The 15,890-nt window shown below is 42.0% G+C and overlaps 1 protein-coding gene across 1 annotated transcript; it reads left to right on the forward strand.

Annotated features, from left to right (window-relative positions):
- The first annotated feature begins 2,442 nt into the window (after positions 1–2,442).
- Positions 2,443–4,484, forward strand: LOC134089350 (uncharacterized). The gene is made up of 3 exons (XM_062543791.1): positions 2,443–3,014; positions 3,146–3,297; positions 4,371–4,484. The coding sequence occupies exons 1-3, from the start codon at positions 2,600–2,602 to the stop codon at positions 4,482–4,484; spliced, it is 681 nt and encodes a 226-aa protein (XP_062399775.1). The 5' UTR covers positions 2,443–2,599.
- The last annotated feature ends 11,406 nt before the right edge of the window (positions 4,485–15,890 follow it).

Raw genomic sequence — 15,890 nt, forward strand, 5'->3', positions numbered from 1 at the left:
TTTAAAAAGAGATTTAATAAGTTAGATCAGGGGTGTCCAAACTTTTTGGCTCAAGGGCCATAACCCCACTCCCACCCCATTGGACATGTACACAATGCAGTATACATAACGTATATAATTATTTAAAAGATAATAATGACAAAGTCATTTCGTCTTAGAAAATTAATTTGTTAAGAAATACGGTTAATATGATGCTGTTGAATTCATTTAAATGGTGCACTGTCACTTTAAGACTCTTGCCGGCTCCACTCAGGTTGCTGTGCCTAATGGCTGTGCCCTCTCAACATTGCTCAGTAGTGAAACTACTATTGTCTTCGCGTTTTTCTTTTAAACATTACGTTTCTTATAAAAAGGAGATATCAGTTATCAACAATGACAAGCCAGCCGGCGCGCTCTCTCCCTTTCGTGCGCGCTCAAAGGCGTTCCCAATAGGGGATTATCACTCTTCCGGGTGTCATGGCCGGGATTTGTTAACTTTATGCATTTCCACTTCCGTCGCAAATCAACAATGGCTCAAGCCAAATCTAGATGTCACTGCTCTGTTCCACTTTGTAAATCCAACAAACAATGCCAACCCTACCTAAGTTTCCATGGATTCCCGACTGAAGTGAGTCTAAGGAAGAAGTGGACTAAAGCGGTTCGCCGGGATGAAGGGCCTAACTTTAAAATCAAGCAAGGTAGCACGTTTGTTTGTAGCCGGCACTTTGCTGAATCCGATTACACTAGTGCTAGTATGCTAGCGTTAGCTGACGTGACTAATTTTGCCAAACGCGGTCGCATAAAGCGTCTGAAAATCGGGTCTGTGCCCTCGCTTTTTCAATGGAACAACTGGGGACAGCCAAGAAGGGAGTCCGCTTATGAAAGAGCATCAACTCGCTTAGGCTATGACATTTGTGTGGACGACATTCCTCTGGAGCAGCCCCTGCCACATGAGGAAGAGGAAGAGGCGATGGAGGAGACCGCCGCTTCGGGGATGTCAGAGCATGACTACGATTCTGCTCCTAAACCAGGTATGTCAGTGTTTGCCAGTGTTGTTTACCTCCTCATGATTACCTACCAGTAGCCCATGCTTAAACCATACGTAGCACAATGTTTAGTCTTATTGACATCCCAGCATTTTAACAATACCAAGAGATTGGTTATCTCCAAGCTGGACTACTGCAATTCCCTGTTAGCTGGCCTACCTGCTTGTGTATTAAGACCACTACAGTTGATTCAGAATGCTGCAGCACGACTGGTCTTCAATCAGCCAAAGAGGACACATGTAACCCCTCTCCTAGTTACTCTCCACTGGCTCCCTATAGTAGCCAGAATTAAATTTAAATCTCTCACTCTGGCCTATAGGACACTGACTGGATCTGCTCCTAGCTACTTCAGTTCTTTGATGAAGATGTACATTCCCAACCGCCCATTGCGATCTTCTGAGGAGCGTCTGTTATGTCGACAAACCATTCATGCTAGGTCAAACTGTAGATCCTATTCTTCAGTGGTTCCGTGTTGGTGGAATGAGTTGCCCAGTGCTCTCCGTTCCAGCAACAGTTTTGGATCTTTCAAGAGGGGTCTTAAGGCATATTTGTTTAATATGCACTTAGTCTTTTGAGCGTTTGTTATGTGTTATGGTTTGTATAATAGTATTGTTTTGTTATAATTTGTCCATTGTTAGAATTTGACATTTATTCTGCTATTGTCCTTAAATTTAGCCTTACCATGCTATAGTTATTGTTATTATATAATTAACTGAGTGACTTATTTGATTGCTATTCTCATTTCATTGTTTTTATTCTCATTAGGTTAGTGCTTAATTGATTGTTTTATTGATAATATTGCTATTCTCCCTTTTTGTAATTGTTCACTGTTATTTAATTTGTATTGTTATTTATTTGTATGTCGCTTTGGACAAAGGCGTCTGCTAAATAACCATAACCATAACCATACCACAGTGTGGAATGTATACTGTCCATTGTATACTTGTCCATACTTTGTTTTGAGAGATAACACCTACCGAAGTCAAATTTTAATTCCTTGTGTATGCAATTAAAATACTTGCATATTACTAGACCAATAAAATCTGATTCTAAAAAGCTCCATCACAAGTACAAAAGTAACTTAGCTTAGAGGTCCAAACTACTTCCAGTATGTCAGTCAAAATTTGAGTCAGATGTCTTATTTTTTTTCTCTCATCTCATACAGGTGCACTGGATGCTGCGGCTGCACGCATACAACAATTGGAAGATCAAATCAAGGAGCTGACAACAGAGCTGTCACAGCTGAAAGTCGGTCAAGTGCATTTTCACAGATTCTGTGTTTCAGACAAGGACATTCTTTTTTACACAAGATTCACGTCAAGAGAGGTTTTTTGTCATTTCTGGGAGGCTATTCAACCATCTGCCTCCATGTTAGTTTATTGGTCAAAAGCTCAGAAAAAGGGACAAACATTTGAACCCCTTTCTCCCAGTCCAACACGTAGACTGCAACTGGAGAAATGAGTTTTTTCTTTTCTGCTGCCGCATTGCTGCAGGCTTGCAAGAGAAGGTGCTGGCTGATATGTTTCATGTCAGTGTGTCCACAGTCTCCCGTGTTATTATAACGTGGGCCAACTATGTACCTTTACCTGCTCCTTGGCTCTCTTCCCATCTGGATGAGTAAACAGCAAGTCAGGAACACCATGCCAAGTAAATTTGTGCAGTACAGTCCAGATGTTCGGGTAATCATTGACTGCACTGAGGTGCGATGTCAGAATCCATCATCCCTCACTCTCCAGTCAGAGGTTTTCTCATCGTACAAAAACACGACAACCTTGAAGGGCTTAATTGGGATTGCCCCATGTAGTGCTGTGACTTTTGTTTCAAGTCTCTTCACTGGCTCCATCTCTGACCGAGAGCTGACTGAACGAAGTGGACTACTCGACTTAATGGAGCCAGGAGACGGCTGCATGGCAGACAAGGGCTTCACCATCGAGAAGCTGCTAGCTGACCGTGGGGCAACGCTGATTATGCCACCCTTCAAGATGACAGGTAGGCATAACATTTCAAATTGAACATTTAAAATGAAAACTTATAATCTATATGATGTGCAAACAAATGTTAAAGTACTAAAGTCACTCACTGAAATAATATAAATTAATTTATTTAATCTCTAACCACAGCACAGTTCACCAAAGAGGATGCTCTAAAAACACAAGCAATTGCCCGACTTCGAATCCTTGTAGAACGAGCAATACGCAGGGTCAAGGAATACCGAATCTGGGAACACACTCTCCCTCTTACCTTGTCTGGGACAGTCAACCAGCTGTGGACGGTTTGTTGTGTGAGGACCAATTTCCAGGGACCACTTGATTTAAAAGGCTACATCCCTGTTGAGTAGTGTTTCCCCTGATCACATGAATTTAACTGTATACTGAAAATATTGCATGAGATGTGTATATAGATATATACATCTTTCATCTATAATAAATTCTAAAGATCAGTCTGTCCTGACAGTATTGTAAATATGTGATGTAGTAGATGTACAATGTCAATGTACTCAAAAAAGGGAATTAATAAAAAAAATCCTTTAGTCATTCAGTTCCTTTATTCATTAAATTCATTTCACTTTCTGCTGAAGATACACATTCATATATGTACCAAAGAAGTACAGGTCCACCTTCTTTTTCATTTCTTTTATCATTTCATCATCCCTCCAGACTCTTTCGACAGTGAAGTCTCCCTCAGTGTCTGTTATGAAATCGCACCAACTTAATCCAGTTACTGCTAATTGGCCTTGAACCTGCCAGTGGTATTTATGATTCTGTTTCAGTTTTGCCTGACCATTCACCATTTTTACATGTCCTGCCTCAGAAATGCTAGAGATGTCAGGGCATTTCACTTCAGCAAGCCCAAAACACGGAGTGGCACTTGGGTCATATACCTTTCCATCGGGGCTAGCCCCAAGGTGAGGAGCATCTGGATGGATAACAAATCCGCAGCGTGAGACATTAACATTGAAGTGTTTTGAATATTGTTCTAGCACCTGTGGCTCCCGATCAAGGCCCCTTTTCATTGCGGGAGTTTGGCGAACTCCCTTAAGTATCCGCCCAGCCAGGGACTCACCAGAAGACGACCCTTTCACGTGGCTAACCTCATAGAACCTACTAGCTGTCACTCTAGGCTTGCGTAAAGCTTGCCATAATGGGCACTCAGACTGCTCACGTGTCTGCTCCTCTCTCTCAGCTGCCATCTCGTGTGTCACAGTTAAGCTGTCTAAATGGAGAAACTGTTGGGAGTTTGGGTCAAAGTTTGGAAAAGTAGTGCTAAATGTTGATCCCTCTAAAGGCAGTTTAGGGAATGTTGGTGCATCTGGGTGTTGGACGCAATCTCCGTGTTTGACCACAGGAGGACACTGGTAGGACAGGGGTGAACCTCGCGGCACAGGTCCACACCTGGAGTCGACCATGGAGAGTTGAGACAAGCCATGCAGCACTGAGGATATTAGTGGTTGGGGCCTGAGGTTTTTCAGTCCCGTCCCAAGAGACAAGACTTGTGGGTCAGGGAGGGATCCTGAAACAAAATGTAAAACAGTAAGTGTTAATTATCCACACATCTCTTGCAGCTTGTTTTACTTTTCAATTCTGATGTCAAGAGTCTTTTCTGGAGAATTGTTCACTAAAGTGTTATATTCGCTACATAATCTTTGTGTACAAAAGAAGTGGCAAGATATTGTTAGCTGCTGTAGAATACATAATTGTATCATATTAGTTACAGTAGTAGCATTACCAGTGTATGCTTGATAGAGTGTTGATTTGCTTACACTCCTGGCGGATGGCTTTGGTCTCCTAACAACCAGGTCCTGAACCGGCTCTGCATGGATCCCCTGGGAATGATATTAAGTAGCCTTGATTGTAATAGTATCTTGCTTGTAACAGTGTAAACACACTGGCGTAAGAATCGAGGCAACTTGCAAACGTACCATAGGCGTAGTGATATCGTACGCAGCATCTGAAAATAGTCCCCATAGACAACAAGCAGTAGTAGTGCCAGTAGTGTGCAAGTTGCCTTGATTATTACGCCAGATGAGAGTGTAGTTCCATGTCAAATCAGCCTAGAAAAACGCCAGGTTTCATTTTCAGTTGGTCTTATTGCACTTTCTAACTTGAGAGGAGACACGTTTTAAATGAGAAAATTACCAGAAATCTTAGTCACTTTTAAACATGAAGCTAGCAGGCGAGAAGCTAATGGTCTAATCCGATTCAATGATCTATGCTAGGCTGAAGCTAAAAGTTGTATCGCCAGACTCACAGAATGGCTGGATGAACGGGAACAAGGTAAATATCGATTGTTTTGCTCGAGGGGAGGTGGAAAATGAGCGTATTTCCAAAAATGGCGGAATATCCCTTTAAAGTATTATAACTTCTGCAGCATTGCATGTCTCTCCCTACAAGCTGTAAACTTGGCTTGACTCATTCTCAAAGATTGATTTTGGGGGAAAGAACATCGTCTTGACAACCACCCTGATATCTTACCTATGGGTGTCTGCATACAGTGCGACGCAGGCGGCCCGGGTTCGCATCCCACCATATGCAGCAATTTTGAAGGTGCATTTCTCACAGCTTAACTGATTTAAAGATAGAACGTTAGGCTTGTTAACTGTTAGTTACATAGTTCACACTTTAGATTGGGGGGCTGCAGAATTTACTACAAGCAGGTAAGAAGTGGCTTGTTAACTGTTAGTTACATAGTTCTCGCTTAAGTTTGGGGGGCTGCAGAATTTACTACAAGTAGGTAAGAAATGTCTTTTCACCATTAACAAGCTGCTTGTTAACACTTACAAGCTGCACGTTAACTGTTAACAAATATGCTTGTAAGCATCTTTAAATGTTGCTTATTAACACTTACAAGCTGTATGTTAACAGTTAGTTAATGTTAGTAAAGGATAACAACAGTTAACTAACTGTTAGTAACTAATTGTTAACTGCTTATTATGCACTGTTAATAGCTAATAAGCACATGTTATTCTAAAGCGTTACCAGGAACACTTCACCGTTTTTGCATATTACACTACGTTATTCCCTTAACTAAGACAAGTTGATACATCCCTGCTGAAAAAAACAGCCTGACCAGCTAAAGGTGGTTTGCTGGTTGACCAGCTTGTTAACCAGCTTATTTGACCACCCTATGATGGTTGACCAGCTAGACCAGCAAAACTCTTGCGAAAACACACTTCCCTGCTGAAAAAAACAGCCTGACCAGCTAAAGGTGGTTTGCTGGTTGACCAGCTTGTTAACCAGCTTGTTTGACCACCCTTTGATGGTTAACCAGCTAGACCAGCAAAACTCTCGCGAAAACACACCTTCAGCTGGTTTACCCAGCTTATGATGGTAATTCAGCTGGTTTTGATTGTCGTACCACCTTAAGCTGGTCATTTTAGTTGGTGTTGCTGGTCTACATTGCTGGTTTTTACTGGCCACGCCAGCTTATGTTGGTCATTCTAGAAAACCAGCTTGACCATCTTTGTCAAGCTGGACAGGCTGGTCACCAGCATGACCATCTTAAACCAGCTGTATCCCAAACGACAGGCTGGTCACACCAGCACGACCAGCTTCCTCAGATGGTCACGCCAGCATGTCTAGCTGGTGGCCTAACCAGCTACACCAGCAAAGACCAGCAATAAGAACTGTGTTTTGGGCAAAGACCAGCTAAAACCAGCTAAAACCAGCTACCAGCCTAAGCTGGTTTCTTGCTGTTTTTTTCAGCAGGGTTGTGTCCTGCTCAGAGTTAAGTGAATCTTGGTTATCATATAACTCATGTGTTTCATTATTAGGGTGATTGCCTGCACTATTTGTTTCTGAATGTTCTGGGGTCAGTAATGTCAAACTCGTCCACTGCATCAGTCTCCATTAAATCAACTTCCTCTGCTGCACTGATGTCATTTTCATCTGCCAAGCCATTAATTACATCCCCAAACGCTTGTGTATCATTAGTTATGGTTATGTCCTTGTACTCTGAATGCATCTCTTTCAGTTTGGATAAGGCACGCAATACTTTGGTCATGTCTACAGTTTGGAACTGGTAATGTCCTGTGTAGTTCATTCTTCTTTTCAACTTCACTTTCAAAAGTTGTGACTGGCTGTTGGGTCTAGGCAAAGCATTGACTGTTGATTCTACCTCTGAAGGGACACACACAACTCCACCATGTATTAATTTCTGCTGGCCTTTGGGAAGACTGATTATTTTTGCAAATGGTACAGTATGTAGCGTGCAATGATGTGTCTTTCAAGTATATTAAGATTACTGAGCTCTGGAGGAATTGGTGATAGCTCTAACATATTGTTTACAGCAATGGCCGGCATTTTCTCCATCTTTAAGTTTTCATCACAGCTGTCTTTTCATCTGATGCACAACATGATTGAAGTGCACTGCACTGCTTGCTGCATGTATGTACATATTCGCCTGTTAAGCATCGATCAACCATGCCTCGATTCTTTTGATAACATTCATGATTGCACTCTTTTACCTGGTTATAAAACAAAGCTCTGTGACACACTGTACACACAAAAGTAGGCCCGTTCTGTACATCCATTTGAAAAGATGTGATGGCATCATGCAAAAGTGTGTTTTCTGTTTGTGTTGACTGTTGTTCAACCTCTTGCTCTGATTGAAGTCCAGACAGGCGTGTAAGATGATGGTACTTACGTCGTATATGTAAAGCACAACGCATTTTGAGAATCATTCTCTGGAAACCGTTATTTAGGCCCACACCTGCATTTTTCTTTTTTTGTAGATAACGATAATGCTTGAAAAGGGGGTCGCTTCTGTATCTGTCAGTGTAGGTTTCCCTATGTTGTTGGATCATTTGCATAGTGATTTTTCATGGTCAACTTCTGTCTTGAACGATAGGTTATATCATGGGCATAACGTTTCTGTATGTAAGCCTGCCGCCTTGATCTGAAATTCATGTCACTTGAGTAACGTTTCTGTGTGTAAGCCTGCTGCCTTGATCTGAAATTCATGTCACTTGAGTAACGTTTCTGTATGTAAGCCTGCTGCCTTGATCTGAAATTCATGTCACTCGAGTAACGTTTCTTTTGGTAAGCCTGTTTTCTCGATCTAAAACTTAGGTTACAGGAGTACCAGTTGTTGTAGTATAACTGTTTTTTTAACTTATAGTTAGGTTCATGCATGTAACGATCTCTGAGGTACGATTTTTTATTGTGTTGAATGCTGTTTGCATACCTCTTTCGTTCATATTCCAAATTTTTTCATTCTATTCTGTTCGTAATATTTCCGCTGTCTGATTCTGTTGTTCTCACATAAGGACATGTCATTTTGTGCTTTGGCAGTTTTTCGGCGCCTGCGATCCTTATTACATTTAGGAAGTGAATTCACAGAAATGGCTGGAACGTGGAACTCTGCAGTCTGAGAAGGTTGCACATTGTCAGTTTGGCTTTCTTGTTCATTATTACACTCAGATGTAAATAATACTGGCATTAACTCATAGACTCAAGGATGGTCCAGAATGCAAGCAAATGATCAATCATGTCATTCAAGTTGACAAAGGTCAACATTACAGCAGTGCCATTGTTTGCTGGAAATCCATATGGTGTTCTTGAGTGTGGATCAAAAAGTCCATATTAATCATCAAATCTGAACAAAGCTATTGTTAAGCAACCTAAAGTTAGCAGTGCAAACGTTACATCATTTGACAAACAAAGCAGTCTTTCAGATAGCTGTATGAAGTCCACACCATCAGGTCCGTTTTGCTTTAGATTACCATACCGTGACAGGCATTTCTCAATATGATACATCTGTCCATAGATCTCAACAGTATCAGGTAATTCATCACATCACAAGTGGTCATGTGTTTCATTGCCTCTCATGCTCAACCCTTCCTGTACTTCACTGTACATCAAGTTACCTTTTTGCAAAACGTAGTCAAGATCATCACTGTTCAGCTCTGTTCGGTAGTGAAGTGTAGCAAGAAATACCAGGGAATTGCAGGTGCACTGCTTGTTACTGTTGTTCCCATATCTTACATCACCTTGGTAATGAGTTGCTTGAACACACGTGATGGTTCTCTGCTCCCCCTGCTGAAAAAAACAGCCTGACCAGCTAAAGGTGGTTTGCTGGTTGACCAGCTTGTTAACCAGCTTATTTGACCACCCTTTGATGGTTAACCAGCTAGACCAGCAAAACTCTCGCGAAAACACACCTTCAGCTGGTTTACCCAGCTTATGATGGTAATTCAGCTGGTTTTGATTGTCGTACCACCTTAAGCTGGTCATTTTAGTTGGTGTTGCTGGTCTACATTGCTGGTTTTTACTGGCCACGCCAGCTTATGTTGGTCATTCTAGAAAACCAGCTTGACCATCTTTGTCAAGCTGGACAGGCTGGTCACCAGCATGACCATCTTAAACCAGCTGTATCCCAAACGACAGGCTGGTCACACCAGCACGACCAGCTTCCTCAGATGGTCACGCCAGCATGTCTAGCTGGTGGCCTAACCAGCTACACCAGCAAGACCAGCAATAAGAACTGTGTTTTGGGCAAAGACCAGCTAAAACCAGCTAAAACCAGCTACCAGCCTAAGCTGGTTTCTTGCTGGTTTTTTCAGCAGGGCCATGTTAATGTGGGAAGCACTAGTTACCTCATTTACATGTTCTCTGTCATTCAAGTCACTCTGGTCTGATGAAGACTGATGTGTTTCAACTTCAGAAAAGTCCAACTTACGCCAACGTCTCTTTTGAGCCTCTGAGCGGCGACCTTTTCTTCCCATGTTTCAAAATGTTATAAGCTTCAGAAAGTCTATTGGTCAAGTCTAGTTAAATCTAATATTGGTTGTACAAATTATTGGTATTTCACTGATTACACACTAGCAGATGTACTCACTGTTCCACTCACAGGTCGACTTAATTGTAGTATGTAAAGACAGTTAGATGAGATAAAGTGTTAATAAACTCAATATCAAAACACTAGGCTAGTATTTATTTCAGTGGTTTATTACAATGATTAGTAGGTCCAAAAATGGATTGCCCTTAAGATTATCAGTCATATGCAGAACTTCAGTCTTGCAGCACAGCTCAGGTGTAAAAGTGGATATACAGCAAAGACAGTTATGGTCCAGAATCTTTATTTAGTTCAGAGTATGTGCTTTCAAACGTAACACAAAATATTCACTTTAGTTTAATTATTGATTAAATTATGAAATATGGCACTGGAACTGTTAGGTAGAGGGAGCACTTGATGACACCGATGACACCGATGAAGAATGAGAGGGAGCCCTCAAGTTGAAGTCCTCACACACCCCAAGTTCAGTCTTGCAGCACAGCTCAGATGTAAAAGTAGGTATGCAACAGCAAAGACAATTTTTGACAGATATTATTCAAATATATAAATAGTTGAGGTTTGTAAAGTTCACAGTAATAGTTCTCTATCCGAATAGTTCACAGGTAGTTCTTAGTATGTATCAGAATCTTTATATAGTTCAGAGTATGTGCTCTCAGACAGTGGTAAATTACTGTCTGAAATATGTTTGCAGGTACTGTATGTTACAGGATGCTGCTGGTTCACAGTGGGATTCAGAGTCTCAGTATAATTCAAAGTAGTATTCACAGTATTCAGTTTCAAATGAGTATTCAAGTCTGAAAAGAGTAATCAAATCTCAAAGTATTCAAGTCTCAAATAAGTATTCAAATCTCAAAGTATTCAAGTCTCAAAGGAGTAATCAAATCTTAAAGTATTCCAAATCTCAAAGTATTCAAGTCTCAAATAAGTATTCAAGTCTCAAAGGAGTAATCAAATCTCAAAGTATTCAAGTCTCAAAGGAGTATTCAGTTAGTTTCAATGGAATATTTAGTCTGAAAATGGTACAGAGTAGAGTATGTACAGAGTAGAGTATGTGCAGTCAAATATGTTCTCAGGAAGTGTTCTTGTCGTAGATATGTTTGCAGGTAGGCGTTAGTGGGTTCTGTTGTATATGAGTGCAGTGCAGGGTGTGCAGACAGACAGGCACAGTGTCACACGTGACAGAGACACCACTCTGGCAGAGCTGGTCTGGAACAAGCCTAAAAGGGAAACAAAAAAGAACACACACATGTTACACACTTCCAAAAATAAGGTACACGGCAACATTGCTGCTTTGCTTGCTCCACAGTGAAAATCCACTAATCCAAAATCCAGCACAGCTGTACATTAATGCCCATCAGGAGCAGATTGTGTAGGCAGCTGTACATTAGATTGTCTGCCATCATCTTTTAGGTCGGACACATTTGTAGTTGTCAATGCCGATATGGTAGGCACTTAAGAATATGGAGGACTGGCCATTCTGACATCAAGACAAGAAACCTGTGAGTCAACTAGTTTAACTAGCTTGCTAGTTCTGTCAGTCACATTGCCTCCATAGGTTACAGTAGATCTACACCAAATTGGTGAGGTAGCCATTTTTCTTAAGTCAATTATAATTTACATGTTTGTGTAAGCAAAAAATGTAAGCAAGTAGCATGGCTAATCTAGCTGTAAAAAATAATTAAAATGACATACCTGAAAAGTCTGCAGCACCGCAAAAGACAGAATGAGTCTTGAGATTATTTTTCTTTGGCAAAAACTGCCACACCACAAGGGGAGGTGGTGATGGAGGATGGTGATTGAGTCTTTAGAAAGACTATTGTTTTCTGTTGTGAATAAAGAAAAATGTGTGAAATTGTGACCACTACTAAAACCAGTAGCAGTGGGAGCAAGAACTGTACTGTACTGTTGCTGGTGGCCTGTGAACTGTCCCGAGACACCTAAGCACTGTCCCAGGACACCCAGACACTGTCCCGAGACACTAGACACTGTCCCGGGACACCCAAACACTGTCCCGAGACACTAGACACTGTCCCGGGACACCTAAGCACTGTCCCGAGACACCTAAGCACTGTCCCGGGACACCCAGACACTGTCCCGAGACACTAGACACTGTCCCGGGACACCCAAACACTGTCCCGGGACACCTAAGCACTGTCCCGAGACACCTAAGCACTGTCCCGGGACACCCAGACACTGTCCCGAGACACTAGACACTGTCCCGGGACACCTAAGCACTGTCCCGAGACACCTAAGCACTGTCCCGGGACACCTAAGCACTGTCCCGGGACACCCAAACACTGTCCCGAGACACTAGACACTGTCCCGGGACACCTAAGCACTGTCCCGGGACACACAGACACTGTCCCGGGACACCTAAGCACTGTCCCGGGACACCCAGACACTGTCCCGGGACACCTAAGCACTGTCCCGGGACACCCAGACACTGTCCGGAGACACTAGACACTGTCCCGGGACACCTAAGCACTGTCCCGGGACACCCAGACACTGTCCCGGGACACCCAAACACTGTCCCGAGACACCCAAACACTGTCCCGGGACACCCAGACACTGTCCCGAGACACTAGACACTGTCCCGGGACACCTACAGATGGTACGGGTTGAGAATGCTCCTTTCTTTCCCGCACATCGGGACTCCCGAAGCATCGGGACTTTAATTAAAACTGCAACCGCAAGGGGGCAACATAAGACCGCCTTAATAAAAGGAAGGTTCGGCTCATACCGGAAACCACGGAAAAACCCGAAGACACCGCGCTGGTGACAAGCGGAGAAAAGAGACATCACGCTCGGCATGTCAGATTGCAGTTTCAGAGTTTTCGAATGTTTTACAGCGTACCTCACAGCTGGCTCTCTCACTCGACGTAGCCTATAACTCAGTCAGTCCAGCAGAGATGCCAGAGCAACGTTTTGGTCAATGGAGAGGGAGAGAAATGCTCCGCATATCCGTCTCATTTAATCCGTCTCATTTAATCATTAAAATGAAGGTGATGACTGGCAAAATTATAATCAAACGACGTTTCAATAAACCATTGTTGAAATTAATGAAAATGGTTTTAGAAGCCTTCAATTCAACCTGAAAGACTCGATATAGGCAACCTTAGATTAATTCATTAATTAATTACGGTTACAAGACCGCATTTCCGTGAATAGGCTATTATTGTCAAGGCGAAGACGAAAGAGATGGACAAGATGGACATTTAGGCTACATTTATGTTAGGAATACTTAGAAATGTGTAGGCCTATAGGCTATTTTAAAACGGAGGCATGTTCATTTTAACCGGCGACGCTGGGTAGCTTACCCAGCACTTTATCACAGATTTTGTCCCCACCACTTTTGACAACTGAAAATAAAACGTATTTAACAGAAATATCTTTAATAGGCCTACATGCCTATCATGTCACTTTACTTATAACCGTAGGCTACATGATTGGAGAAGATCGCGCATTTTGTAACATTATAACAATGGATGGTCAGATATGCGATAGGGCAGTGAGGGTGATTCATTGTAACCATCGACTAGTAGGCCTAGCTCCGCAAAAGAAGTTTCTAGCAACTTAGAATATATGGATCTCGTTATGCATGTTCATGTTGATTCAGAGATAGACATAGACTACCGTGGGCTACTGTGCGTCAATATAACAGCATTTTATCATGTGGTGAATTAATGACTAACGTCAGTTTAACATGTCAGAACTTTTGATCGGCGTTTCAAGTGCATGCCGCGAATAGGCTAAATGAACTCGACTGACTGAATCCTTTATATTTCTTGGCTAAGTGCGAAGAAATTGACACTCGAACTGTGGTGTAAATGGTTGAGGCATCTTAATCATACGTCAGCGACCGGGGTTCAAAACTTACTCTACGAACCTCCGGAACCCATTAAGACAAGAGGCATTATTTTATTAAAAAGTTTTGCGATTTTTTTATGATTGCGATGTCTGCTGAAAAGAAAAGTTAATATGTGAATTCGTGGTTCAGCGCACGCACACGCACACACACACACACACACACACACACACACACACACATTTTTACATTTACATAATTGGGCTCGGGCACACGCCTTGCATTCTAGGAATATCGCCGCCATTTGGTAGCGCACTGAACGTAATATCCATTCATTCAGATGCACAAGACAAGAAGCAGAAATAGTAGCGATTTATTCTTTTCCTCTTGCGATCGTGGGTTGCACTGTTACACCCCACTACACAGCAACATACTACCAAGAAGGCAAAAACTAAGTAACAGGAACACACTAAAAGGCGGGAGTAAATCCATAGTAATCCATAGTAAACTAAGGAGTGAAGCTGCCAATGTGGCTGTGCCCGCGAAGTTTTGATGTCATGATCCCGAGCCCTAGTGTCAGGAAGTGTCTGTCGAGAGAGAGGGGGGAGGGAGGCAATCGTCCAATGCCGCATACAGGTAGGCTATAATGTCTAGTGAACTGGTTAGACAAGTGTGGGGGAGGGGGAATGATCGCACAAGACAATTGCTCTTCATGAAATGGGTAGTCTCACAGACGTTTGTCGATGTTTAAACGTAGCCTACTACATCACTTGCGAAATCGGACGTGGCACATAGAATTATTAGGCTACTGGATTTAATATAGCATAGACTTTGTTCATCCTATATTAGCCTATATTAAAATGTAATGTGCTGCGGGGAAGCATTGGGGAAGTCAGTTTAAGTTGTCCTGTAACAATTTGCCTCTTATTATAAGAGTATGCAGCCACTACGCACATAATAGTCTAGGTTACGGGCGGATGCGAGCAACCCCATGCAAAAGAAGGCCTTAAGTTAACGGACTGAAGGCCTGTTTACATGTCAAACATGCATTAAATCTAAGAAACGAAAAACACAAATATCATGTATTGTGTCGTAAACAGTTAATGACTTCGTGGCCACTATGCGCAACTGCATCGCGCAGTGAGCTGAAGGATAGGAGGACCGACACTTATTAACACAAAGCTTTGTAAAGCACTAACAACCACCCCTCAAAGTTCATTGTCCATAAGTCCAAACAATAAGTATAAAAATCCGACAATCCAAAACGATAACGAGATCTCCCAGAAACGAAAAACAAGTTTGTTGAGTAGCCTAGTCCTTCCAACAATCTCAGCTTTTGCGTTTGTTAGATAAAAGGCATTCTGTCCTGCTGTATTCCAATGAGAAAAAATCATCCACAAGGTAGGCTAAGGGTCACGGTAATGCAGCATGCAGGAATCTATATAGGCCTACGCACAAAACGAATGAATGGATTATATCGGCCAAAACGAATGAATGGGTTGGGAGAGTCGTCTGGCTGTGTCATCAGACTGCAGTCGGTCTCGAGGGGTTAAATAGCGCACGTACTTGAATTTTAATCTGAAGAAGACCAAATCAAATCAAAAAAGAAGGATTTCAAGTGTGCGAACCTTTTTCCATTTTTTTATGATTTAGCCTACTCTTGTTCTGCACCTTGACCGGGGATGTGCACAAACTTTTTTACTACACTTGAATTTTAAACCAACTCTTCTCTAGCCTATATCCTATAAAAGAAGGATTTCAAGTGTGCGAACCTTTTTCCATTTTTTTTATGATTTAGCCTACTCTTGTTCTGCACCTTGACCGGGGATGTGCACAAACTTTTTTACTACACTTGAATTTTAAACCAACTCTTCTCTAGCCTATATCCTATAGCCATACTTTAATAATCAGATGTTATGCTCATTTTTGTAGGCTACACCTCACCGGCAAGCACGCACGCAAATGCTGCTTTTGCACATCTACAATATTGGCCAGGCTATATAGAATAGGCTTTTAGGACTGTATTTTGCCTTCGTGCAACTTTAGTTGTGCTCAATCTAAATTATTGTCAGTAAGGATAGGTCATATTACCAAATGGCGAACCTCGAAAATTATTTAGGATATAGAGCCGTGTCCATTACGCATGCAGTTATTTTTTAGGCTATTGTTTTATTTGAGTGTTTTTGTCTACCATGGCAAACATAGTTGAAACGTTCGCTCTAAACTTAAGTATTTCCAATCGGCTTTCACAAAACCGATGAGGTCCA

Source organism: Sardina pilchardus, chromosome 8 (assembly GCF_963854185.1).
Source record: "Sardina pilchardus chromosome 8, fSarPil1.1, whole genome shotgun sequence".
Lineage (NCBI taxonomy): Eukaryota > Metazoa > Chordata > Actinopteri > Clupeiformes > Clupeidae > Sardina > Sardina pilchardus.

Coding starts and splice junctions, on each gene's coding strand:
- LOC134089350 (XM_062543791.1), top strand. CDS start 2,600: ATGTACCTTTACCTGCTCCTTGGCTCTCTTCCCATCTGGATGAGTAAA. Junction 3,015..3,145: donor GCCACCCTTCAAGATGACAG/GTAGGCATAACA, acceptor CTCTAACCACAG/CACAGTTCACCAAAGAGGAT. Junction 3,298..4,370: donor CAGTCAACCAGCTGTGGACG/GTTTGTTGTGTG, acceptor GTTTGACCACAG/GAGGACACTGGTAGGACAGG.